This window comes from Anopheles stephensi, unplaced genomic scaffold, assembly GCF_013141755.1.
Source record: "Anopheles stephensi strain Indian unplaced genomic scaffold, UCI_ANSTEP_V1.0 ucontig52, whole genome shotgun sequence".
Lineage (NCBI taxonomy): Eukaryota > Metazoa > Arthropoda > Insecta > Diptera > Culicidae > Anopheles > Anopheles stephensi.
The window spans coordinates 27935-55580 of record NW_023405419.1 but is presented as its reverse complement, the minus strand read 5'-3'; the positions used below and the strand labels follow the sequence as shown (position 1 = coordinate 55580).

Sequence of the window (27646 nt, the reverse complement as noted above, 5' to 3'; positions counted from 1 at the left end):
ATGACTAAGGCTCCACCTCGGACGGGGAGCGGGGCGATCGCAAAGGTATGTGTTACGTCCGAAGACGGCCTACGTTGTGTTTTTTTTTTTTTTGTTGAAACCAATATTCTCTTTCATTATTAGGTGGCTCTGAAAAGAGCCGATTGGATTGGCTTGGCTTCCCTCCGCGGTGTGATCGAGAATGACCGCGCTTTGCGATCAGCACCTCTTTTATAGCTTTCGGAAAAGAAGCCGAGTGTTCTAAATTTCTGCGACGAGCACTTTCTCGTCGCACGGCAGCTCCACTTTCTGGAACGCTTTGACAAAAGCGCTCCCACACGGTTCGACTTCTTGGAAGCCGAGTATGGAAACGGCGGCACGTGTGGCGTGGATTCGTTATTGTTCTTATTGGTGCCTGTGTGCTCTGGATCCACTGTTGTTGTTATTTTAGTTCGGGATCGAACATACCGGCCACCTTTTGGGAATACATTTCCCAAAATTTACACTTCCTGATGACACTCCAATGCACAAATTTTGGAAACTGGACGTTTGATGATCCCATTCGCTGTACGAAGAGTCACGACACGTGTCACTGAATCTGGTCCAGGATGTTTTTCCACTATACGCGCCAAAGGCCACTTCACTGCTGGTAATTGCTCGTCTTTCACTATCACCAAATCACCTACATTCAGCTCCTGAATGCTCCGTTTGACGTTGCGATGACCGTTTAACGACTTCACATACTCGTTGCGCCAACGGTGCCAGAAAACCCTGGGCATATCTCTGAACAAGCTGATACTGCGACAGGCGATTAAGCGGGAGATGGGATAGTTCAGGTTCGGGAATTACTTGTGGTTTCTTGAGCATCAAAAAATGTGCAGGAGTTAACGCCTCTAGGTCATTAGGATCTTGTGAAAGGGGACAAGAGGTCTGGAATTCATATGGCCTTCTATCTTGCTAAGATAGTAATCATAGCTTCGTAAGCCAACTGAGCTGCACCAAGCTGACGTACTAAGTGAGTTTTGCCACCTTTACTGCAGCTTCCCATAAGCCGCCGAAGTTGGGAGCGCGAGGTGGAATCATATGCCACTGGATACTGTCTTTGGCCATATAGTCACTGATTTTTTCACTGTCACGCTGAAGAAGAACGTATAGTTCGTGCAAGGCATGTTGCACCTACGAAATTAGTGCCATTGTCGGAATACAAATGCTTCGGCTTGCCCCTTCTGGCCACAAATCTATCCAGCGCCATTAAGAAAGAAGGGGTACTCAGATCACTAACGAGTTCTAAATGAACAGCCTTTGTGCTCATACAAACAAACACTGACACGTAACACTTGGGAGAAGCTGCCTTACGGTGTGTTGGGCGCAAATAAAACGGTCCACAGTAATCGATTCCAACGCAAGCGAACACTTCGTTTACCGTAACACGTGACACTGGTAGCTGACCAATAGGTTGTGCTATTGGAACTGGATGGCCCTTATGCACCGATAGCAGGTTCGAAGTACACTACGAACGGCCCGCATGCCATTCAGAATCCACACTTCATCACGCAGGGACGAAAGGTCATTGTAAACTCCACCGTGTAATGTTTTATGATGCTGATCCCTGATCAAAAGACGCGTAAATGGTGAAATGCTGGCAAAAGAACTGGATGCTTCCCATCAAATGCCATATTTGATTCACGCAACCGGCCACCAACGCGTAATAATCCACAAGAATCGAGGAATGGATTCAACAATCGAATGGATGAGCTCTTTGTTAGACACTTTCCCTTTGTGATAGCGCGAATATCGTCTGAAAACACTTCTCTTTGCACCATATGGAACAGGATCGTTTTAGCCGACTGTAACTCTTTCACTATTATTTCCTTGAAGTTGGGCTGCTTGGGCATTTGAACAATATAACGGCCGCTTCCATCACGCGAAACGGTTTGTTGAAAATGCCTTTCACACTCCTTTTCATCAAAAGAGTATTCGCTCACCTGGAGTTCCTCGATCTTCCAGAATCGCTCCAATTGTTCTTCGATCGTAGGACGGACGGCTACCACATTGCACCGAACCGCATCACTCGATATAGCAGGAATGTCACCGGTCATAATCCAGCCGAAACACTTTCGACCAGCACGCCTTTGTTTGGTAGACTATATCTACCGTCACACAATAGTGAGTAGAAATACCCTGCTCCAATAATCATATCGATACGACCGGGCGTGCAGAAATGCGGGTCTGCGAGAGGATATGATGCAGGTATATTCCACTTTTGCACTGGGACTTCGTGGGATGGAGTATCACACGCCACTTTTCGCAACACTAAGAAGTCCATTTCCGCCGAATAGTTGGTAACGCGCGACTGTACCTTTGCACGAACTTCATGATTGGCACTGGATTCTATTCCGTCGACACCAACGATCAAAATGTTCACTTTTTTCCGCGGCAAATGCAATTGTTGACACAGCGACTCACTAATGGCGTTAGGTTGCGAAACCATTGTCCAACAGCGCACGCACGAGATGCCTTTGTCCATATGCATCATTTACTTCCAACAACACAGTTGAAAGCAACACGTTTTTGGATACACGATCAACACTATTTACATGCGCAGCTGCCATAATGCTCGAATCAGACGAACCTTTTTCACAGGGCTGTTTAGCATCTTCCACGAAATGTAGCAATGTGTGATGCTTCTTTTTGCATTGCGGGCACGTATATCTTGATCGGCATGATTTTGCAAAATGCCCCTTTTGTAGGCAATTGCCACAAAGTTCTTTGCCATTAACAGCACTCTGTCGATCCTTAGGCTTAAGATCCAGAAATGCTTGGCATTGCCATAAATAATGGTCTTTAGAGCACAAAACACAAGGAACCACATTGTTCCCTTTCATGCTTGCAGCATTGACACTAAGCCTTTTAGATGTTTTCTGGTTTGGTACCTTTGCGTTGGAAGAGCTAACACGATTTCCTACCTGCAACGCTAGAGACTCACTCGCTTGCGCTCTTTTAAGCAGAAATGCTGTCATGCTAGGATAGGTTAACAAAGCTTCCTCCTGAGCGTAGTGTTCTTCCCAAGCCTTCAACGATGCCTTGTCGAGCTTGCTGGCCAAAATTTCCATGATAATGCTACTATCATCCGAAACGGTTTCTCCTAGCTGTTTTAGAATGTCAATATGCAGCTGGAATTTGCTCACTAATTGTCGAAGCTCTTGCGCACCACTATTGATCATGGAAGGCAACCCAAATAATTCACGCGTGTGCATTTTACGTAGATACGGCTTGTTACCATACCGGTCAAGCAAAGCTTTCCATGCCACAGTATAATTTTCCGAAGAAATGGGAATTGGGTGCACTATTCCTGCCGCTTCCCCTTTCAATGACGCGCGCAGGTAATGAAACTTTTGTATAGGTGCGATATCGTCACAGTTGTGCACAAGAGAAACAAAAGTGTCATGAAATAACAACCATTGCGTTACCTCGCCACTAAAAACCGGCAACGATATAGTGGGTAGTTTCACGCTTACGAGCTTTGAGCGTGGTTGCTCTTCTTTCTCCTTTTCACTAGCTTTGATAACGCAGCCTTGGTTTCGAAAAATAGATCTTCCGTTTGCGCTAGGATATCATCGTTGCTTCTGGTAGCGTTTTCCGATTCATCTAGCTCTTCACACTCTTCATGGATCGATTGGAAACATTCCCAACACTTCACCAATCTTGCAAGACGATCAGGCACTTGATCTTGTAGCTCGGGGGTGTAATCCACTGCGAACTGCAGTGAGCGTCGCATAGACTCAATCAGCGATCGCCTTTTGGCCTGCTTGGCCTTAAGCTTGTCCGCCTTGGTCATTTTGGACTAAAAACTACACTCACACGCAAAGTCACAGGCACGCGAGGGCACGAACTCGCGGCAACCACACACGCGCGCGAAAACACACTCGCGCAAAGTCACACGCACGCGAGGACACGAACTCACGGCGAATCACACACAACTGCAGAGTCACACACACACACGAGGACACGAACTCGCGGAGAGTAACACAATCACATACACGAGGACACAAAACTCGTGGTTAGCCACACAAGCGAGGACACAAACTCGCTGAATAAAAGAATGCACGCACTCGCACGAGGACACGAACTCGTGACAAGTCACACACACACGCACGATGAAGCACACTCACGGAGAGTCGCACATATACACACGAGGACACGAACTCGTGGTATATCACACCCGTACACGCGCGAGGACACAAACTCGCTTAATCGTTACACGCACGCACTTGCGCGACGACACGAAACGCGTGAGAAAAAATACGTACGCACTTTACTCACGGATCACAGGAGTGCTGAAGCCCGCCAATCCTGGTCACGGCACCAAATGTTACGTCCGAAGACGGCCTACGTTGTGTTTTTTTTTTTTTTTGTTGAAACCAATATTCTCTTTCAATTATTAGGTGGCTCTGAAAAGAGCCGATTGGATTGGCTTGGCTTCCCTCCGCGGTGTGATCGAGAATGACCGCGCTTTGCGATCAGCACCTCTTTTATAGCTTTCGGAAAAGAAGCCGAGTGTTCTAAATTTCTGCGACGAGCACTTTCTCGTCGCACGGCAGCTCACACTTTCTGGAACGCTTTGACAAAAGCGCTCCACACGGTTCGACTTCTTGGAAGCCGAGTATGGAAACGGCGGCACGTGTGGCGTGGATTCGTTATTGTTCTTATTGGTGCCTGTGTGCTCTGGATCCACTGTTGTTGTTATTTTAGTTCGGGATCGAACAGTATGTCAGTAGAAAAACAACTAAAAACCGGTATGAAAGCCAACCACGGTATCGATGACTTAACGTTTTACGGAACGCGGAATAATGATGGTTGACGTTGATACCACTGTGCAATGATCAGGCGACTGGCTCTTGGTGTATATGTCGTCAGTGTTGATGGGAAACGTCCACAGAGAGGTTGAATTTTGTAACTCTTGAGATGGTTGGAATTGTATGTAGAGCTTATAGAAACTACACGTAAGTGTCTCTGATTCGAAGAGCCTGAAAGTATGCAATCGTTTTTTTAAATATTTTATCATGTTGTTAGACTTTAAAGAAATCTCTTCTAGTATTGGGTCTTTGTCTTTCAGTTGACTTTGAATAGTCTCCAGGTCCAGGCTGTTAATGCAACCCCTTGTCTAACGCCTTACCCGGCTGCTGATTATCATTTACCCATGTGCGAAATCGTAAAGTAAGCAAACCATTATAAAACCGACACACCTGCTTCTCTCATCAAGGCGTAATAAAAATGCATTTGTTTAACGTTTTTGTGCCGGCCCGCTGCAAAGCGGTGGCTTTCGTACGTCGTCGGAAAAGTGAATCTGGTCGTATCAAGAAGCCACGTTTTATCTCCACCTAAAAACACGTGCCCAAACAAACCGGCTCGCAGTCAGTCGTGGCAGTGGGGTGATACACGACGCAACGAGCGATCTGGTTCCACCTTTCGATACTTTGTTTTCGCCGTTGTATAGCTTCGAGCTGATGTTTTTATGGCAGTCGAGAGATCCTTTAGCACCGAAGATGTTACCAATTATTTTCAATAATAAATGCAACCTGTCAATCCACGAAAGTAAGGTAGAGAGAGAGAGGGAGGAGGGGGGGATTTTAAATTTCCCCCAATGTAACGATTCGCTATTGTGCCACGCGTCGCACCGCAGTTTTACATCTGGCAAAGTGAAGCTGCTACAAAACAACATCAAAAGTGAATTTTGAGGCAAAGACGTGGAGAGGGTTAGGCGCCGTACCGTACAGACGAGAGACACAACAGATTATGGTGTATTTTTACCTTCTCACCCAAACAATCTCGTTGTTACAGGGGGGTAGGTTTAAAAATAATCTGCAAGACACGCGAGCATGTGCGAGACTGAGAATCGATCGTGTCTGAGCTGTACAATGTTTGAGAACAATGGCGTGCATTGTTGTACCTTTGGACGAAGATCTGTATTAAGGTTGGGTAATAATATTATTCGTTTGATCTCGTGTTGGAAGTTCGGCGGGACATCCAATTCTGAAGATGCAACTATCTCTTGGAATTTCAACTTCGAGCCACCTCTATTGCTCTTGCTGAGGGTCTCTCTGCACGCTTCTCACCCTAATTTGTACCGGTCTCGTGATCTAATAAACACTTGTCAACCTCGCACAAGGAAGAGATTTTGCTCCGTAAAGCAACCAGCAGCATCCGCGGCACATTGCCGGGGTGTCCTGTCTGCGGGTGAGAATAGCCGCAAACGCATCTGATTCGGGCAAAGTCTCGTCCAATTGACTTTTCCCGACGTAGACGTTAATTCAATTAAACGCGATTCCGATCTCCGTGCTGCTGGGAGCTTCATGGCCACAAGAATGTGCCCTCATTTCGGGCGTATCACTACCTATACCCGCACAACTAACCAGTGAGAACCTCTGCGATTATGTCAGCCTGTATGTTCAACGCACTCGCACTTGTTGTAAGTGAGATACAGGTATTTTAGAACCACCTTTTTTTATGCGCTTTTACCCGTTCACTTGAATATCATACAGCAAACCTCGTAGTTTTTGCTGTGAGAAGTAGATTTGTAATTAGGATTCCTTCTAGAACGGTTCTCAACCTTTGTTGGGCGGACTGGAATGAGACTTCGATGCAAGCACCTCCGGACAGCGACTCAGTTTCCATGGGGAAGGAGAGTTAATTGAGTTTGATGCTAATCATTCACCGGCGGTCCGAACGATGGTGCCCGGTGACTGACCGTATCTGTCGTAAGGCCGGCAGGTCGAGAGATACGAGGGTGATGGGAAAAGTATCGTGACTTGAGTCATCAGCAGTAGGAGCAGTCTGGGAGAGGTGATTGAATTATGAATTGTGGGAAGCGGTAGATACATTTTATTAGCTGGATTGTGCATGCGCGCCAGGTTATGGGAAGTTTCCATTTTGAGACACGCGTTGATAGCTAGCCAACTACTGTTTACTGTACCCACTGCACTTGGAAGCGGAAGATGGGGGGTTTGGATTAGATTTAAGATTGAGAAGAACGAGACGGGCATAGATGCCGCAGCAATAGGTCGCTGATTTTATTTATTTGCTTTTCGGTGCACTAAAGTTGAACTACATTTCGTTGCAAATGCTCGCAATCATTCCGACTCTTCCGATCTATTTGTGGCTATATCTAGCCCCTTAGTATATGTTCCGTAATTATTAAATCGCAAAAATACAGTGTTCACGTAATGGCATACAGGCAATTGCCAATGACCGTCACCGACGCCACTGTTCCGTGTTCATTATTTTTGGCAAAACATTCGTAGCGACATTGGCAAAAAGGGCAAACGTGGAGGGGGTTTTCATGTCGGACGACGAGAAACACCAAAATGTCGGCATGATGATTTTTGCCAGTCGCGTCATTGCAATAGAAAATCTTTTCTGAAGATGGCAGCCTCTAGCATAGAGTAGATAGAGGCGGATGACATGCACTGCAACTGAGCTGAAGGTAACAGGAAGGAAAATGGTCATTAAAACGCGTGGTGTGCTTGAACTTGAATCATTAATCTTGCGAGGCGTCACCGAGCGTGTGTCGAGAACTGTGTCACAGACGTTAGCTGTACAACTTCATTTCTATATTTCACTTCTGCTCAAATAACTAATACAAAACATCTTCTCTTTCCCTTTTCATCACCTTTCAGACGCAATCCCAGACGATTGGTGGAGATGACGGTGGCAGTCAGTGTGTGTGGTATGGTATCTGCAACATCGACTCACTCAACCGTGCTCAGTACTGTCCGTACAATGGGACGGCCAAACCGATCGACACGAAGGCAAAGGACCTGTTGAAGACGTGGTGTAAACATCTGCTGGTTGAGGACGCTGCGGGCAACATCAACACGTGCTGTGATGCGGCACAGGTGAGTAGACGTTGAAGCTCTAGGCTAAGCTAGGAGTATATTCTAAAGCCGGATACCAAGCTGTGGCTACACAATCCGCGATCCGTGATCGTGACGCAACGACCAAGAACAAAACATTCCCCAAAGATGGATCGCGTGATGTGGTGGGAGTTCGAAAAAAGCTTTTGGAACTGTCACAACCTATGCGTAGAATTTGCGTCGTATCTGTGTCCCTACCGAAAAAAGATCCGTGATCTCATCCCCGTCAACTCACGATGTAAGTGAGAGCGTGTAGCAGCTGGCTAGTAGTAGTGGATGGTCGCGCTTGACCTTGACAGTGACGAAACGGTGCGCTCCGTCCCTTCCGCCAGAATTGCGTATTTCCGCAACTCGCCTACCCGAGCGTGTCGATTTTCGTCGATGCGTAGCATAATGTTGCCATAATACCCCCCACCGGCCTCTTCTGTGTCAGCTCGCTGACATTGTCTCATTAGTGCGCGATATTCTGCGCATTCCTCGCTTATTTGTCTTCTTCGACGGCTGCTGTTGGTGTGGATCATCTTGATGAAGGTGGGACTTTGAAGACTGTGTAGATTCTAAGCACGTTTCGCAATTTCGCAACACAGTGACACGTATGATCTGACGAGCTGGTGTCATCCAATGGACGCCAACAATAGTGTAACCCATTGTCTCATTGCAGGGGGAAGTGCATCGCACTGTCTAAAAGTAGCGCAACGAGTTTGAGAATCTTGAAGTAATACACAGGCGTGGGGAGGTGACGCCCGCGGGTAGATAGCTTCTAGTGGCATTAGGTTTTAAGGTCACCCGGGTACGATGCACCCATCCGGACGGACATGGCAGTAGGAAAATCAGAGATATATTTGCAGGTTTAGTGTGAGGGAGAGGGCACCGACACGCATCAAGGTTGCCTACGACATGACCCAGAGAATCGAACCCAGACCAACCGGTTGTGTGGCTCATTGGTTTGCTTTTGCGTGCGTACGGAAGGTCACAGCTTTATGCGAAACAGATCTTGAGATATTGGATCGTACTCAAGCGCTGGAATGTCCAGGAACTCCCGATACGCTATCCATCCATGAAAAATAGGCGAGACACACTGTTTGCAGAAGAATGTGTACTTTTCGCTATGGTTTATCCTAAGCTCTTTCCTGAGGGCCTGCTGTTTTCCGGGGGAATAAACTATTTTTACAGACATCCATTAGGGGTCTGTCGGTATATCAGTGCTGACGCGCGCACTGATGGATGAATGCTCTTCAATTACATTCATTTTCATTTCGCTCCAACAGTTTCTAGGGAGCATGCATTGCTTCAGGGGTGCGAAAATGTATACAAAATGATCTGATATTTTTATTCCTTTACGACCAATCTATGTCCGGGTTCTCGAAATTTCGGAGATCTGTTGTAGCATCGAAAGTGCAACGGTGCGAACGGTTTTGAAAGTCGGTACGTCCTTGGATGGGACATCAAACGCGCTAGAATTGATTATCTGCCTTTGCAAGATCGATTAACGTCCTCGAAATTGATTTAATTTTTAAAGCGATCGGTTGCTATTTTGGGGCCACAAACGGGCGCAGTCCAACCGATGTTGGATTATTGAAGAACCTCAGACACGATTACTACTATATCTGTGTGCTTTTCTCTTTCCTTTCCCGCAGGTGGAAGTGCTAAATAAAAATGTGGCCCTCGCGGCCAACTTTCTCGCCCGTTGCCCCTCCTGCATGGCCAACCTGGTACGGCACATGTGCGACTTCACCTGCAGCCCGCACCAGTCCAGCTTCATGAAGGTGGTATCGACGGAGGAGGTCGAACCGAAGGAGGACGGCGAAAAGCCGGACCAACCGGGCACAACGGTCGCGCCCGCACCGAAGGAATACATTACCAAAATCGATATCCACATTACGCAGCAGTACCTGAACGGCACGTTCGCGTCGTGCAGTCAGGTGTCGGTCCCGTCCACCGGCCAGCTAGCGCTCGATCTGATGTGCGGCGATTGGGGTGCTTCGCGGTGCAGTGCCAAGAAGTGGTTCCACTATATGGGCGACGCGGAGAACAATCTGTACGTACCGTTCCAGATCGATTACGTGGCGCACGGTTCGCCCAACGAAACGATCGACGGTTATCTGCCGTGGAATCCTCGCATCGTTCCGTGCAATGAAAAGTTGGATGTAAGTTGTTTGCTGATGTGTCCGGTATTTGGTTGGAGACTGTGTGTTGAATAATGTGTGTGTTTTTTGCTTTTCTTCTGGTGTGTTCATTGTAGGCAAATACACCCGCCTGTTCGTGTGTCGATTGTGAAGCATCCTGTCCCAAACCACCGCCTCCGCCAGGCCCGCCTCAACCCTTCGTCATCTACGGTATGGACGGGTACGCGGTCGTCATGTTCGTGGTGTTTGTCGTGTGCAGCGGCCTATTTTTGATTGGTGCCTGCCTTTGCCATTCGAGCACCGGTACCGCCAGCGGCAGTGGCAGTGGAGCAAGTAAGTTTTCTCGACCAATGGGCCCTTTTTTTCTCTCCTTTTTCTAATCCTAGCTTTCGGTTTTTTTTTCTTAAGTAAGAAAATGTAACTCAGAAGCAACAGATCACACACCGAATGTGGAGCTGGGCACCGGAGTGTGTGTGTGTTTTTTAAATAATATTTTCTTCTCGCCTAAAGCTACAGCACACTCTCTATGCTAACTTCTTGTGAAGATATATAGTTTGCGGATGGGAATCGATTATCTATCGAAGCAGTTGCAAGCTGAATAATATGCTCTTTGACATTTGTTTTTTGTGTGAACTCTATCATGTATATATAATTTCAATTTTAGGCATGATTCGCTTGTTCTGCTTGGTAGAGAACAGACACTCTCGTTTCTTTTCAATCTCAATGCTTGTGTGAAATGTGCGCTACACACAGGACGTACAGTATATCATTTACCAAAGTATCTCAAAGAAATGTGCCCACAAATGTTAAACTGGGCTTTTGCATGAATTGCAATGCAAAGCAGCAGAGCGAAAGGATTTAAGGCCGTGCTCGAGTTGAATCGTAACGATGCTGATCCTTCAATCTCTCTCGCCTCCTACGAGTTTTTATCGATTTTCGTTGGTCGTTGGTAATAATTTGCAACGGTAACGCACATATTATACATTTACCGGATTCCGATGATCAATATTCAAAATTGGCTCCCGACTCGCGAGTTCAAGAGCGACGGTCAGACGAAATCTGTCTGACCGAGCATCAACGCCTTATGAATGAAACATTCGCAAGAAATCGAATGCGGAGCGGAGAAACTGTGTAGAATCGTTCTTGTACGTTGGCAACGAAACGACCAACAAGCCAGTGCTGGTTCGGCCGTCACGCCGAACTTCTCGGGACATTGATTATTATCAGCTTGGAGGGGTGACATTGGTTGACCTCGGGCGGGGACTTCCGTCGCGCATGCATGGCTGGATGAAGATGAGATGAGATAAAGGTTGGATTTTGGAAACTCGTGCGCGTGATGATGCATTTCGGTTTCGATCGACCGAGCGAGCAGCGTTGGATCAAGAACGTTCTACTTGCAAAACGTGGGGGGAACAACGCGCTTGCTTTTCGAACGGGGAAACCCTGCCTAATGAAAGGCTCCTGTCAGCTTCACTACCTTTTAAGCGAATAAACAGTCCAGCGTTACCCGTTACGGGCGGGTTGCGTGTCTAGGCTAGTTGTGAAGCAGTTTCGTTGTATTGTGATAAAAAGGATGCGCCAGTGTCCACCACCACCACCACCACCACCAATTTCATAGATATAATGGCTTTGAGACGTATAAAATGTAGATAACGATGTTTGTTTGAATCAACCCTTCTTTTTTCGCTCTAGCCCAACCGGAATGGATTGTAGTGCTGCCACCAAACGATTGGGCAGGGAAGCAGCGACAGAAAGCCCAGCCCAGAAAGCTGGGGGAGGGGTGGATAATTATTGGGGGCTATTTTTATCGCGCCTTCGATCGGGTTTTTCGGTAGCAGCTTTTTGCGCTGCCATCATCATCAACCAAGGAGTGGTTGGTGGAGTCCACGGCCAGCCCACTCTTGCGTGGAAATTCTTCTCGGCTCATTAGTGTTGCTGAGCGAATGGAAGCGTGCCACGTGTGGACGTGTGTATCCTCCTAAATGGGGGTCGCTCCTCTAAGTCATGGTGGTTCTTCTTCTTCTTCGGTGGCATTAAAACCTCGAAAGGCCTCTCGCGGCCTGCTTGATTTTACCTGTCAGTCCTGCGTCCGGATGGGATTTGAACCTCCGGATTTTCCGTGTGAAGATCGGCGATATAGTTTCTATAAGAATAGGCATTTAAATCTCTAACACTACTTTTAATGTGTAACTAACATCCAAAGGATGGTGGTAAAGCGTAGCTCATAAGCTGTATCGCTGGATAAGGTTCCCATGTACACGAGCATAAAACAAAACGACCTGGAGATACTGGATAACAGCCATTAACAATCTGACTGATCGCACCGTGTTTTCGTTTTCTTTTTCTTCCTTTTTCTCTTCGGTTATGCTAAAACAAAATCAAACCCAAAACCAATACATGCAAAACGCGGACTGTGGCAAATCAACAAATCCCCCCCATCCAACTATCCAAATATCATCCAAATCTTCATCCAACACGAATCCGGAACTCATGGTCAAACTTAACAACATTATATGAACCTTCTTCCTGGTGGAACGTCAACCGCAATATATCCTGCCCACGAACAACAACACGCATTACACAAAACCAAAAAAACACACACTGCTGCTACTACTACGACTTGGTGGGACACGGCTCGGCTACTGCTCCATTATTAGAGCTGTTGGTTAATAGTGGTGACGCGCTACCATCGGACCTGCGGTCCTCGGTGGGCCGCAGGCTGGCCGGTGGTCTCTCCTCTAACAGTGGCGATCTGGGCACGGACCGGGAAGACTCACCCCTACAGTCAAAGCGATCGAGTAGGTTTTCGTTCTGGTTTGTTGGATACACATTATTCGTATGTCATCATCGGTTAATCATTGCGTCTCTGTGTGTGTGTGTGTTCATCCCTCATCTTAAACACCACCACATGTTGCACAAAATTGTGCTCACACACACGTCATCCACCAATCACCGCCATCTTGCAAACACGTTCATTCGAGCTACACGCACGTCCATCTTATCGTCCACTTCATCCGCCATTTTGTCTAATACCTGTTGTGGCTGGCAAGGCTAACGAAACTGTGCTTTGTGTGTTAATCCTATCCACGTTATGGCACCTTCCCCTGTCAAAATTGTAACCTCTTCATCATGTCACTGTAACACTTTAACTTCCTCCAACTTTCACGAGAATCCTCAACGTGACGTATGTGTGTAACTAAATTCTGGATGCTTTTTTTTGGAGCGAATGGTTAAAACACACCGAAAGCCAAACATACATCTGTCCTGTTGAAGCTGTCCGTCTATATCTCTGCACTGTAACGCCTCTCCTTCTAGCCTCTCTTACTCTATGCGTTTGTACCATCTGTATAGAAACAAATGTATGAGCATGTGTATCTATAATTAAACCATTTTCATGTAACAACTAAGCAATGCGCGACTATTTGCCAACAACGACTGATGTGCAATTCTCCACCCGATCTAGGTGCCACCTGGGACGGTGAGCAGGAACTTCGGCCCCATCCGTCCGGTGTTGGAGCAGCCGATGAGGATGACGATGAGTCGGGCTATTTCGAACGGCTCGGCGCAAAAACGGAAACCGCACTGGAACACTTCTTCACCGCATGGGGAACAACCTGTGCCAAACATCCGTGGCTGGTGCTACTGGGCGGTAAGTTTTGTTTCGTTTTGCGCCGGGAACTTTGACGGAAAGAATTGGTCCCAAGAACGCAGCTAAATCGGCCCCCGCCATTCTTTCGCAGGTCTTATCTTTATCGTCGCAATGGGTATGGGCATTAACTTCCTGCGTGTCACGACCAATCCGGTGGAACTGTGGGCTTCGCCCCACTCACGGTCTCGCGTTGAGCGTGAGTACTTCGATTCCAACTTTGAACCATTCTACCGCATCGAGCAGATTATCATCAAGGCGGAAAACCTTAGCAACGTGATGCACAACACCTCGAACGGTGTGATCCAGTTCGGGCCGGTCTTCAACCGACAGTTTCTGCTGGACGTGTTTGAGCTGCAGGAGCAAATCAAGAAGCTTGCGGCGGTACGGGACAACGGGAGCAATGAGACGGTCGGCCTGAAGGACATTTGCTTTGCACCGCTCAGCTCGAGCAGTGGGCCGAAGGATGCGCAGGAGTGTGTGGTACAGTCGCTGTGGGGCTACTTCTCGGACGATATGGACAACTTCAATGAGGAGGAAGAGGACGCACAGGGCTTCGTGATCAATTATCTGGACAAGCTGATCCAGTGCTTTGGCAACTACTACAACCCTGGCTGTCTGGCACCGTACGGTGGACCGATCGATCCGGCCATCGCACTGGGCGGTATTCCTCAGCCCAAAACACCCGACGAGAAGGCTAGCTACGCGGAGGCGAACGCCGTCATCCTGACGTTCCTGGTGCGTAACTACCACGACAAGAATAAGCTTCAGTCGGCACTGGCCTGGGAAACGGAGTACGTGGCGTTCATGAAGAACTGGACGCGCGAGAACATGAGCATTGCCTTCACGTCCGAGCGCTCGATCGAGGATGAGCTGGCGCGCGAATCACAGTCGGACGTGTCGACCATCCTGGTGTCGTACATCATCATGTTCGCGTACATCGCCATCTCGCTGGGGCACGTGAACCAGTGGCGGCGGGCATTGATCGATTCGAAGGTGACGCTCGGTTTGGGCGGTGTTGCGATCGTGCTAGCGTCGGTAGTCGCATCGGTCGGCATTTTCGGCTACATTGGCGTACCGGCAACGTTGATCATCGTGGAGGTGATTCCCTTCCTGGTGCTGGCGGTCGGTGTCGATAACATTTTCATTCTGGTGCAAACCCACCAGCGTGATACGAAAAAACCAACCGAAACGCATGCCGAACACATCGGACGCATTTTGGGACGCGTGGGACCATCGATTCTGTTGACATCGGTCAGCGAGAGCTGTTGCTTCTTCCTGGGCGGATTGTCCGACATGCCGGCCGTGCGTGCGTTCGCCCTGTACGCTGGTATGGCGTTGCTGATCGACTTTGTCCTGCAGATCACCTGCTTCGTCAGTCTGCTGGCGCTCGATACGATCCGCCAGGCGGACAATCGGCTCGATGTGCTGTGCTTCCTGCGCGGCTCGAAGAAGGATATGCCGGGCAGCATCGGCGAAGGATTGCTGTACAAGTTCTTCAAGAGCATCTACGTGCCGTTCGTGATGCGCAAGCCGGTCCGGGTGGGTGTGATGATTGTGTTCTTCGGCTGGCTTTGCTCAAGCATTGCCGTCGCACCGCACATCGACATTGGGCTGGACCAGGAGCTGTCCATGCCGGGCGATAGCTTCGTGCTGAAATACTTCCGCTACCTGCAGCAGTACCTGAGCATCGGGCCACCGGTATACTTTGTGGTGAAGAACGGACTGAACTACTCGACGATGCACGATCAGAACTTGATCTGTGGTGGACAGTACTGTAATCTGGACAGCTTGTCGACGCAGGTGTATATTGCGAGCAAGCAGCCCCAGGCGAGCTATCTGGCACGGCCGGCATCTTCGTGGTTGGATGACTACATCGACTGGTCCGGAGCGCCCGGCTGCTGCAAACAGTGGACGAATGGAAGCTTCTGCCCACATCAAAGTAAGTATATGAGCCCCCCGCCCCATTAGCAGTCTCTCGCTAAATGTGATTTCTAATCCGACAGAGAGTGCTTGTGGTATGTGCAACATTACGCTGACCCCTGAAAAGCGCCCGGTAGAGGACAGCTTCCGGCAATACGTGTCCTTCTTCCTCGAGGACAATCCGGACGAAGCGTGCGCCAAGGCGGGTCACGCGGCGTACGGTAGCGGAGTAAAGTACCAGCCGGACGGACTGTCCCCCCTGTACAACGACGTCGGCGCATCCTACTTTATGGCTTACCACACGATCCTGAAATCGTCCTCCGACTACTACGAAGCGTTACGTTCGGCGCGTAAAATTTCGGCCAACATTACCAGCACGATACAGGCGAAGCTTCGGCTGCAGGGCCGCAGCGAGGCGGACATTCAGCAGATCGAGGTGTTCCCGTACTCGGTGTTTTACGTGTTTTACGAGCAGTATCTGACGATGTGGCCCGACACGCTCAAGAGCATGGGCATCTCGGTGCTGGCAATCTTCATCGTAACGTTCCTGCTGATGGGCTTCGACATCCATTCGTCGCTGGTGGTTGTGATCACGATAACGATGATCGTGATCAACATCGGTGGGCTGATGTACCACTGGAACATTTCGCTGAATGCCGTCTCGCTCGTGAATCTCGTAATGGCGGTTGGCATCAGCGTCGAGTTCTGCTCCCATCTGGTGCACAGCTTCTCCATGTCGGTGGAGGAAACGCGCGAAAAGCGGGCGGCCGATGCGCTCACCAAGATGGGCAGCTCCGTCTTTTCCGGCATCACGCTGACCAAGTTCGGTGGTATCCTGGTGCTCGGCTTTGCCCACAGCCAAATCTTCCAGGTGTTCTACTTCCGGATGTACCTGGGCATTGTGCTGTACGGTGCCGCCCACGGGCTCGTGTTCCTGCCGGTGCTTCTAAGCTATATCGGTGAGTTGATGAGTGAGATGGACGTGACTGTGTGTGTGTGTGATTCTATTCTGTTCGTTTGTTGTACTTCCCGAAACACCTTTTATTTCCGTTGCGTACGGCTAAGTCAGTTATTTGCGAAGCTGTTACGCTTCCATTCCCTTTCGCTTATGCAGCGTCTTTGAAGCTGTTTCGTTTTAGCCCGTCTTTTAACGCTCACGATTACGCCATACACATAGAGCATTCATTTGATATTTCCGTTCTTATCACATCTCCCTGGCTCCCGAAAAGCTATTCAATATTTAAGATTCACCCCCGGTGGACCTGTTGCTTTCACTATATCATTCCCCAAGACGCACCTAATACAGACGAGCTCGTAAGGTCGTTTTGCCTATTTTCATATCCTTTGTGCGTGTGTGTGTGTGAGTGCAGTTTTGTTTGTTCATACCGTGCAAAACGCGTCCGAATTTTGCTGCAAATAATTATTGCACGATTTTCATTAAAGCTTATGATGCCTCATCATCATCAGTAAACAGCTCTTCTCAATCAGGCCTTTTCATGCCATAAACTTCATCAATGTTCAATGTTTGTGGACTTTTTTTTCTATTGCAAAATTCATTTGCGAAAAAGGAGTTGTGAAGCTCTCGATCCGAAGGTAGTTCACCTCGCCGAACCGTCTCCTCATCGTCTTGTGTTGATCATTTTGTTAAACCACATCGTTTCTAACACACAACCCTGTGTCTGGTGTATTGCATCAATTCTGTTGGAAGTGAGGTGCATGATTTAGAGGTAGGAAAATGCAGATGATGCCGCTTAGTTTAACCTCACAGTTCAGATTTGGTGTCACTAGTGCATTAATTTTAAATTCCCAAAATTACAGGGTTACTCAAATGCCAGTTCAACAGCGTAACACACAATCTCTCAATGATTTATTTATTTATTTACATTATTTGTCTGTCGCAAGGGTGTCACAAATTTACTGAATAACTAAGGAATATAAGGAAATAAACAGTAGAAAGTCAACAAAATACACAAAACACTAAGGTAGACGCAAGGACGAGGACTCACGTAGGCGAGAACGAATTATTGAAGTTCGCGAGCGCTCTAAGAAGAGGTTCATTTGAACCGTAACGCGTATGGTGGGATGGGATGTATAAAGGTGGTCTGTCACGTAGATAGCGGGATGAGGCGTAGAGAGGGATAGCTGATAGAGGGGATGGAACATCTAGGTCATGGGAGAGGAGGCTGGCAATCAAGCAAGACAAGAAGTGGGAATGTCGAGTTTGGACATTTTTGGAGTTTGGAGCAATGGAGTCAAACCCTAGAAGCCGACAGCGAACAGGGGTGTGATGGGGATTTGAGACCCAGTAAGGAAGCGACGAATAGCTGCGCGGGTGAATCTTCGCTGCACACTCTCCAGTCTGGCCATTGCGGTTGAGCCTGGGGGAGACGGCGGCATAGTCCAGAGTGGATCGAACCCAGCAACCATACAAGGCCCTTATAGGCAGAGGGGGTCTCTGAGTTCGGAGGAAAGTCTGACAATCAGGCCGAAGGATTTGTCAACATGAACACTAAAAGAGAGCGAGGCTCATCCAACCACACTTCTTCTTCTTCTTCCTTGGCACTACAACCTCGAAAGGTCTCGGCCTGCCATTTCTGGCTTTCTGTGAGTTAATGTTACCCGTAGCAAAGTGGGCACAGCCCTACTTACGGGGAGGCGGGGCTGGATGGGATTTGAACCCCGGTCCTGCCGTGTGAAGATCGGCGCCGTTATCGCCTCGGCCACCCGACCGCCCCACACACCTAAGTCTTTTACGGAGGGAGGTCATGACAGTGTCATGATGGGTGTAGCTGAGGAGCGAACTTAAGGGATCTTCCGAACGAAATGACACAACATTTATCGAGACATAACACCAGACCGTTATTACAACACCAAGAGGAAAAAAACTGTTAAGGAAAACTTGCAAAGAACGACAATCAGCTAACGAACTCATAGGAAGGTAAATGTTGAGGACATCAGCGTATAGCAGATGACCGTTGGGAGGGAGGGAGTACGACTGTGTGTACTTGACAACAAAACAAAACACAGGAGTGGGAATTAGCGTTGTTACATTGTTGAACTGGCCTGTGAAACCCTCTAAAATAATGCGCTGTTTTCAGAAAATCCTAACTTTAGTGAGGCAAAATTGAACACAGCATTAGTTGTCGATCCACCGCCGCAAAACACATGTCCCTGTTTGTCCCCGTAGTTAGTAGGAAGTAAAACTAAAGAGGTACACATTATCTATGTTGTTTGTCTTAGCAAAAGTAAAAATCAAACCATCCATCTGTATAAACCGTCATTTGCAAACCGCACGTTTAGTAGCCAAAATTTATTAATCCTGAACCGTATTTTTTCTCTTCGTTTTTCTTCTCTTCCTCATCCAATCGAAATAACAAAACCAAACGTTCGTTTACGTTTCAACTGGGCCAATTAATCGAAACCAATCGAAAAACCCTGCGTGTCCTGCGTTCTTCATCCGTGCGTTTCTTGTATCTCGTTGCAACGATAATGTGCCCATTCGATTCATCCCCACCCCACCCCCAAAAAACGATTCAACAAAAATGTGGTTTTAACACACACAACACACATACACACATGGGAAATCGTATCGAATTGCGTACCTAATGCAGGCGCCCCTATCAACAAAGTCAAACTGGCCAATCACCGGCGGCAGGCGATGCAGGAAACCCAGGAAACGTCCCTCTCGACAACCGTAAGCAAACCCAATCGAACAAGCGTTGTTGTGCACCATCATCCCCACCACCATCATCAACACCACCACCATCAGCATCAGTCTAGCGCCGGTCTGGCGGACGGCTCTGGTTGCTGTTGCTGTTGTAGTGGACGTCGCGATGCTCGTGGTTGTTCGTGTGTAGTGGCACCTCCAACTGCATTTTTCAACGCATCCTCATCTAGCATCTCCCACCTACCACCATCACCATCACCCATCTCACCCTTGCACTGCTTTCGCACGATAGTTAACCGCAGCACTGGAAGGCGCGGTCCTCCACGCTGCCGTAATGGTCGGGATTGCTGCTGCTGCTCGCAACACACGGCATGGTGCAAATCAAGCAGCTTTAAGCTTGTCCCGTCCTCCTCGAGCGCAGCAGCAGCAGTCTCAGCACCGTCGCATGCATCCTCATCCATTGCCACTGAGTCGTCCTACGATCGGACGGTCGACAAAACTGCCGCAGAGGTCGCGCTGTGCGGTTGCATCGAACATCGGTGGCAACGTTGGCGCAAGCAGCGTCGCGCAGCAACGGCTGGCAAACGCACCAAATTGCCGGGCGAAAATACGTACTATTCTAATGCGGAGTACTGCCTGAACGTTACGCTACCGATGAGCGATGTTACCGGCAGTCAGGTGCATGATGATGCTGCTGTTTGTAAAAAGCTGTAGTAATGTGCTTCCCGCTTTGCTCTCTAAAACTGTGTGCTGGAATGTGATTTAACGCGCTATTTTCTGCCCGCTGCTGCAAGTGCTTTTGTACTGTGTGTGTTTGAAAAATGATTTGCTTTAAAGCTGGGCTTAAATTTAAAAAAATTAAATTAAATTTTCCGGCTTTTGTTTTTGCTATGGGATTGTGTGAGTATGCGATTTATACGATCACAATTTATGTTTTTCTTTTCTTTCCTCTGTCTTGTGTTGCTTGTTTCTAGTTCTTTGATTTAGATTTTATTTACTAGATGGTGTGGTTTTCCTCTTTAGTTTCGCTTCTTTATTTTCTTTCTTTTGTTTTTTTTTGTTCGCGTTTATGTAAAAGTTTTATGGTTGCAGGTGTAGTATTTGTATTTGATTTATTATACATTTTTAACCATCGTCATACAACATTATAAGAGTCATACAAAATTACAAAGCGTTGCATGCAGTTAAAATGCAACGAAGCGTGCTCTACAGCCGCAAAATGAAACCATAAAAAGCCAAAGATTTCGTCCTGATAGCTTCCTTAACTCTGCTGTCTTAATTCCAGTCTTTGGCTGGTTGTAGAAAGTATTATAATGCTATTTCAAAACTACATGCCACACAACGCCACACATTCATTTGAGCATCTCACGCAAACTACAAAACTTTTCTGCAGTGATAATAGCAGTGACATTATATTTTTAGTATTCTACCTATCAATTTATTATTATCTGAGTGGAAGAAATTTACAGTATATTCTGAGTTTCGCAACAAGTCACAAAAAAGAAGTAATTCTGTTTCACTTACCGATTTATTTACTAATTCAAGTGCTTCGATCACTTGGGAGAATTCTCTCAATACACCCTTTCTCCTGAGGCGCCCTCTGGCGGAATCATGCGTTACTATCGCGGCAATCAAACCCAACTGCTGTCACTGCTATTATTTTTACTGTGTTTTTTGTCCGTTGAACGTTAAGTAGTAGGTACATTAGTGTCGGCCTAATTGACTTTTTTGTTGTTGTTATATTGCTGCTGCGCCTTTGCCATAAGCACTCCTCTGCACTATCAAATCGAGTTGATTTATGCACCATAAACACCTACCAAAATAGTGGTGTAGTAAAGCCAAATAACTAATCTCTTTTTTCCTACCGTTTTGCTGTTTCGTTTCGTTCTTTTTTCTTCTTTCTGGAACTCCTTGTGCTCGTTCGTTCTCTTCTCCCTGGCATCGTACGTTGCGGACGTGTGTGTGTGTGTGTGTATATGCGCCACAGCTGCACCGGGATGAAAGAATATTTATGTTTGAGCGAATCGACGCCGATATACACGGTTACTAAGTATTTTTTTAATCGGTTGTGTTCGTTTTCCGTTTCTTTTTTTTATATATCCTTTTTTGTATCTGTGTCCATGTGTGTGTGTACTAATAGAGTGCCTCACTTATCATCCTCCTTTCCTTTTGTGAGATGCTTTCTTTCCAAGTCAGTGTGGAATGTTTCAAGCTGACCTACGAGTCCTTTATTTGAGTTTGTTTCATTTATTTTTTCAAATCTTTTCTATTTGTTCCTTGCCTTCTATAAGTGTTTAGTTTGCACAATCAGAACTGCAATATTTATTTTTTTCGCGTTAATATTTTGCCAAAATACCCCAAACAAAACCCGTCTTTTATTTATTGTTTCAGTAAAAAAATTTGGCAAAAGACTCGAGAAGGCCCCCCCCCCTGACAAAATTTGTTAGGCACTGTAGGATTTAGGCCTAAATGTTTGCAGTTCGCAGTATCCACAGTGTGCTTTGAGTGTGGTCAAAAATGGTTGAATAAATTCGAATCAAATAGTGCTTATTATTCGATTAAATCCCCCTCCCTCTATCCTGACCATTTATATTGGCTTACTGGAGCTACGTACTAATTTTTGGTCATGCTAGGAGTGGCCAATCAGGCTTACATCATACACGGTGTTCCCGGACTGTAACGGAACATTGGTTCGATGGATACTTGTTAACGGGCATAGATATTCCGAAAAGGAGGAAAAATAAGAATATCAACATTTCAGATCACTTGTTACAATGTATATTATCATGTTCTACTCGCTGTCCAGTAACAGTATTAGGGAACAATGCACAATGTTTATATCAAACGAGTTATGACCATACAAAAATCCCACTGTGCAATAAAAATGACAGGCCACAGTGCTGCACACAGAAGATTCTAGGGGGGGTCTTCTCGAGTCTTTTGCCCATTTTTTGTTGTTGTTTCGCTTTATATGTTCTTTTTCCGTGAAATATTGTTATCCTTTCACTGTGTAAGGAATGGGTGTAACGCAATTTGTGCGTCCTGCTGGTAATGGATTGCGGGAAGCCTCCCGAAGAAATTGATCACTTGGATTTGGAGTGCCTAATTGTGCCTTTTAGATTGTTAAGTCGCAGTTAAGTGTTTGGAGTGTGTGTGTGAGGGAGAAAGAGAGAGAAAGAGAGTGTGAAGCAAAGGTTTGTACCTTGTACCTGTTCATCATCTCAGCTACTCTACTGTACTTTAGTGTCACACTAGAGCAGACAATTTCTCTAGTTTACAAGCTATGCCTAATTGAGCTTTTCTTTAGTGAAAATCCACCAAAACGAGCCGCCTCCACCACGCACACCCACACACACTCCGCTAGAGGAATACCGATGCATCGGTCGCCATTCGACTGGTGGTCGTTTGGGTGGCTCGCGATCGATTGCAAAACATTGTGTAAATATATAATTCATAGCAGCAGCAGGCGAAAGGGAAAACGTTGCACCCGAGCAAATGAAAATGCCAATTTAAACCAGCATATCGAAATGTACAAAAATCCACCATCATCTTCAACATGCGTGTCGTGGTGACAGATTAAAAAAAAAAAAACGAAAAAACAAACAAAAGCTTTTGCTAGGTTTTAGTATAACTATTTTTTAATTTTTTTAATTCTATCTAAGTTTTCTTGTGTTTGAATTCGACGTTCTAGCTATTGCTGAATGCCTTTTAAGCTTGGCTTTTCCCACACACACACCGATACTAACATATGTACACTAGCTACTTATAACTTTTTCTGCTTGATAGTGTTTGTTTTAGCTTGGGATTAATGGTTTTTGGTTTTTGGAATTGTGTTTGTTGTGTTTTTGGTCCGGTTGGGTTGCTACTCTCATGTACGCTCCTTCCTTATTTTCCTGTAGATCGACCTCATCATAGAACGCTTTACTTAGCCTTAGCTGTGTACAGTGACAGTCTTTGTGACGTGTTCCTTTCTTTCTTCTACACTCTATGCAACGTTGTATACGTTTATAGTAAACTTTATTAACACTCTTATTTTATGTTATCCTCATTCTCTCTCATCGGTTACGATCGGGGTCGCAAACAATAGGCGTGATGCACCGCCGAAGACGCTCCAACAACGATGTCTCCAACGATGGCACACACCAACACCACCCCGGTGCTAATGAGATCGATTCGGAGCCGAATATGGAACAGGATGCAGCGTACTATGACGAGCGACAATCTCCCGACCACAACCACCACCACGACTACGATGAGCCGGCCAACCATCAGCGAGCGGAGCAGCCGCACTATCCTGTGCTTCGCCAGGAACAGGAAACCCAAGGAGGACGAGGAGGACACAACCGGCCAACAGCAAGAGCCGGACGAACAGCAACCGGCGGAGGAGCAGCAGGACCCAGCAACTACACCGGAGCACGGCAACCAACCACCACCCTTGAGGTCCACGCCCAGCACGACCTTCCTCCGGGTGAGGATACGGACGAGCTTACCGAGCCTCTTCTGCAGCAAGCATCCCCCAGCATCCAGTGCGCCCCGCACGGATCTCTAAAAGAGGACGCCACCGGAGGCACGAAACCAGCATCTACAGCGGCACCACCAGCAGCAGCACCACCAACATCGAAGCTTTCCCCCTCGTCATCCATCTCATCTTCCTCGCTGTCGTCGAAAACTTCCAAAGCGTCTAAAACGTCCGCCAAACGGAATCGGTTGCGCAAGAGCCGGTCGAAGGATGCACAGACGGAAATCGAGCACCCGAAAGCGCCCCTAGTGGTGGCAGAAGATTCGGAAGATTTGGATGGTGAGGATGAGGAGGAGCAGGAGGAGGAAGAGGATGGGGTGAAGGAGCGTGGAGAGGGAGCGCTTGAAACATTCAACAGCAACAGTGAAGCCGCCATGATGGATAATGAAGATCGAAGGACGATCAAGTCCGCCTCGTCTTCGTCGTCCCGGTCGACGATGGTTCCCCGGGGACGATAAGCGGACTTGGAGGGCTAATGGCTAATGGAGCAGGGCATTAGCGCGATGACAAATCATTGCAGAAAGGATCATTTCCCAATGAGAGAGGGATTGAGGCTTTGAGCGCGAGGGAAATAGTTTAGTATAAAGGGATGATTCCATCGCAAAGCGAAAGGTTTATCAAGCGTGTTTTCCTAGGACATAAAGCATTTGTCCACAGGTATGCAAGCAATGGGCCAGTTTTCAGATAACAAACCGGTCCGATCGTTTCAAACATGTGGGCAATGGTTGTCCACCGGCCAAGAAAAAGATGGGGAACAATAGCCCTATTTTTCGTCTCCCGTGCCCCAACTCTATGAGATGTGGTCTGGAGGTACACACTTCTGGTCTGGAGGTGAAGAGAGCTTGCATTGCAGACCAAAAAAGAGGTTTCCCTCGGCAGAGAGAAGCCGCCAGAAGCCATTAATCAAATCCACTTTCAAATTCAAAGTAAGTAACGGAAAACCACCCCACGTGTCGGTGGTGGTGCGCTCTTGCTGCCTGCCATTCCGGTACCGGTTCTAGCTAGTTACTAACACTAACAACAGATAGTTTTCTATATTTGTGTAGAAGTAGCCACCAGCAACAACGAAACGCGAAACGGTTGAATAGCAGAGTACCAGGATAATCACTTTAAAAAGGAAGAAAATGGAAGAAGAATTGTACCAGTTTGTATACATTTGTGTGTGCGTGTGTGTGTCCAGATGAATATTCCTATTCCTGTAACTATAATCATATTTGTCCTCGTACGAAAGGGATACAAGGAGTGCGCAGATAATCTGTGCTGTATCAAGCACACCACCAAAAAACCAACCAGAATGGCGGCAAACGAGAAACAGAGATGCGAAGTGTGGGGTGCGAAGTTTTAACTGTTGTTCGTACTGCCGAAAAGTATAGTGTCGGCCGGAAATGGAAGGAAGGAAGGAAGGGATGGGATGGAGATGCATATTGTTTGTTGGTTGTTATCGGGATGTTTAGTGTGCTCTGTTGTTGATGGGTTGGCTAGTGAATGATGGAAGCGGATGCGGTGTGTTCCTGCGGTGCGCCTAGGTGCGTGTGTATAGTAAGTAGATAACGTATGTTTATAATGATTGGTTTGGGGGGGGTCGCTGACTGGCTTGACTGCAGGCGCAGACATGTGCAACAAAAATAGGAAATTGATGTCTAAAAAACACAGCTACTCGGATACACTCTTGTACGCACGGGCGGGAAGCTAGCTTAATCTTTCAAGGGAAAAAACCGGATGTGGCATGTACAAAGGCATACAAACGCAGGTGTATTATAGAGAGACATAGCGCGAGCGTAGAATATGAGTCCGCTGAGAGGAGCTCGGAGTGTGTACGTTGGTTTAGGCAAAGAGAGTATCAGGAGTTCAAGGAATGGAAGACACACAATCTAATGAATTATTTTCTATCTCTAGCTAGAGAGCAGCTGTTGGTAGTGTTTTTTAATCCAACCGAAAGTCGGTTGCGAGTTGGAAGGATGTACCAGCAAAACCGACTCTGTGACTGTGATTTATTTGTCCGTACCGGAAGGTGTAGTATGAGTAAATTTTCGGGACACCCCATTACCAAACAGTTTCGCGCTGTTTTGGAAAGGAAGCACGAATATTGTCTGATTGGCAGTATGTCCGTTGACGTACGCATCTGTTCCTACAATCTCCAAACACGCATACACACACACATCCAACTCCAAACTCAGCAAATAGACAACATTTTCCGGTGCCTTGCATTCTTGACGCGAACTCTCGTTAGGATATCGCTAAACAGTGTGGTGACGGGAAACGAAACGAAGGTGGACACGAAGGATGATTGTGTTTGTGGGTACGCTAGTTCTGTTCTGTTTCCGGTGGGGGGGGGGGGGGGGGGGGATACATGTACGCCGCCTTCCCAAACTAAAAGAGCTTCTTGTGATTCCATATTTTACTAAAGCAAAAGAAAAAAAAAAGTATTCTCTAGGCAGGGCAGTTAGTTGCGCTTATCCTTCCTAATCGATGTTTAAGATTACTGGTCCATCCTTACTATTTTATTGTTAAAGCAAGCACACACCACCACCACCACGCCCATGCGCGCTTTTCTCGCCTAATGCACGCCTGAATGATATAAAACGGGGGAGAGGGTGTGGGGGGTGGGGTTGGGGTGTAGTAAATAGGCGGCGGCGAGGGGTATGTTCAGCTTAGAATATGTTTCGTTAATGGCACGATAGAATTTAAATTTGTTTCGCTCATTCCGTTCCGTGACTGCACACTAGACTGTGCAGCCGATGGGTGTTAGGCGTGGCGCTTAAAGAAAGAGGAGAGAAGAAAATATTACCCCTCCCCCTCGAGTATATATGTCTCAGATGATTATGAATGTTAGTGTAATTTTAGTTAGGGTTCACTTTTTAAAAAAAAAAAAACGGCAGTTACGGCAGCGGCATTACAAGGACGCCCTACAGCCCGGTCCCGTCTTAGCTGTTAGCATGTTACGTGTATACCGATAAATACGCCCATCGCTCGTTCCTGTTTGTAATCGATGTAACGGAATCCACTTTTTCCTTCCAGCCGCCAATAATGTTTTCCTTTCTCTTGCGTGCGGTTAAACTCTCTTTCTCCCTCTCTTTCTCTGTTTGTTAGCTAGAGTTGCGCAGTATAAAAGAGAAGTTGGAGTTAGGGCAGTGGGAGGGGAAACGGCGTTGAAGGAGGCGCAATACATTTGTATAGGAGGAAAGTGTTTCGAGGTGTATGCGACGGTAAAGTGGAAATGTGTAATATAGTTAGACACTTGGGGCAGGTATAGAGGAAATGGATCGGGCAAAGTGAGGGCGAACGTTAATTCAAACATTCAAAAACCCCGGTTTATGAGTTATTGCAGTGATTATATATGTATATGTAACACACACACACTAACTCTCTCACACACAAGCACCCCAAAACACTTATCCCCGGCCATGGGTAAGCTTACCACGATGATAAGTGCTTTACGTTTGCTCAGTTTAGGAAACAATAATGCTTATTTATCATTCTAGAGGGCCAAAACAGGGTGCAAAGGGGGGCAAACCAAAGCTTCTTTCCCCTTTTTTCCGGAAGTCTGTTTTGCAGCAAAAAGTGTCTCTGAATCTGTATGGCACTTTTATTTTGGGTGTAATGATTTCTTGCTGCTACTGCTGCTGCTGCTTGTGTATAGAGCAACAGCATCATGCCCAACACATTCTAAAAAAAAAAGGAAAAATAACTAAGAATAAAACAGGGGAAAATATTGTGTGAAAAGATGTGTGTGTGTGTGAGAGAGAGAGATGTCAAGAGGGGAAAGCGATGACGAATGTAAATTAAAGGAGTAAATAAATAAAGGTTAATAAAATTGTGAATATGGTTTGTCCGCTTGCAGGAGCTAAGAACATTCCGAAAATAGGCGTTGGC

At 46.9% G+C, this 27646-nt stretch overlaps 1 protein-coding gene across 1 annotated transcript; it reads left to right on the top strand.

Moving 5' to 3' along the window:
• Nucleotides 1–27594, top strand: LOC118517120 (NPC intracellular cholesterol transporter 1-like). Its single transcript, XM_036062984.1, has 11 exons — nt 1–45; nt 7656–7874; nt 9530–10039; nt 10135–10351; nt 12676–12816; nt 13482–13667; nt 13759–15606; nt 15671–16546; nt 19199–19281; nt 21242–21296; nt 23342–27594. Exons 1-11 carry the CDS (start codon nt 1–3, stop codon nt 24229–24231), a joined length of 5070 nt encoding a protein of 1689 aa, XP_035918877.1. The 3' UTR covers nt 24232–27594.
• The last annotated feature ends 52 nt before the right edge of the window (nt 27595–27646 follow it).

Bases quoted from the DNA above. Each gene is read 5' to 3' on its own strand.
- LOC118517120 (XM_036062984.1), top strand. From the start codon at position 1: ATGACTAAGGCTCCACCTCGGACGGGGAGCGGGGCGATCGCAAAG. The intron at 46-7,655 runs GTATGTGTTACG...ATCACCTTTCAG, and splicing joins GGAGCGGGGCGATCGCAAAG to ACGCAATCCCAGACGATTGG. The intron at 15,607-15,670 runs GTAAGTATATGA...CTAATCCGACAG, and splicing joins AAGCTTCTGCCCACATCAAA to AGAGTGCTTGTGGTATGTGC.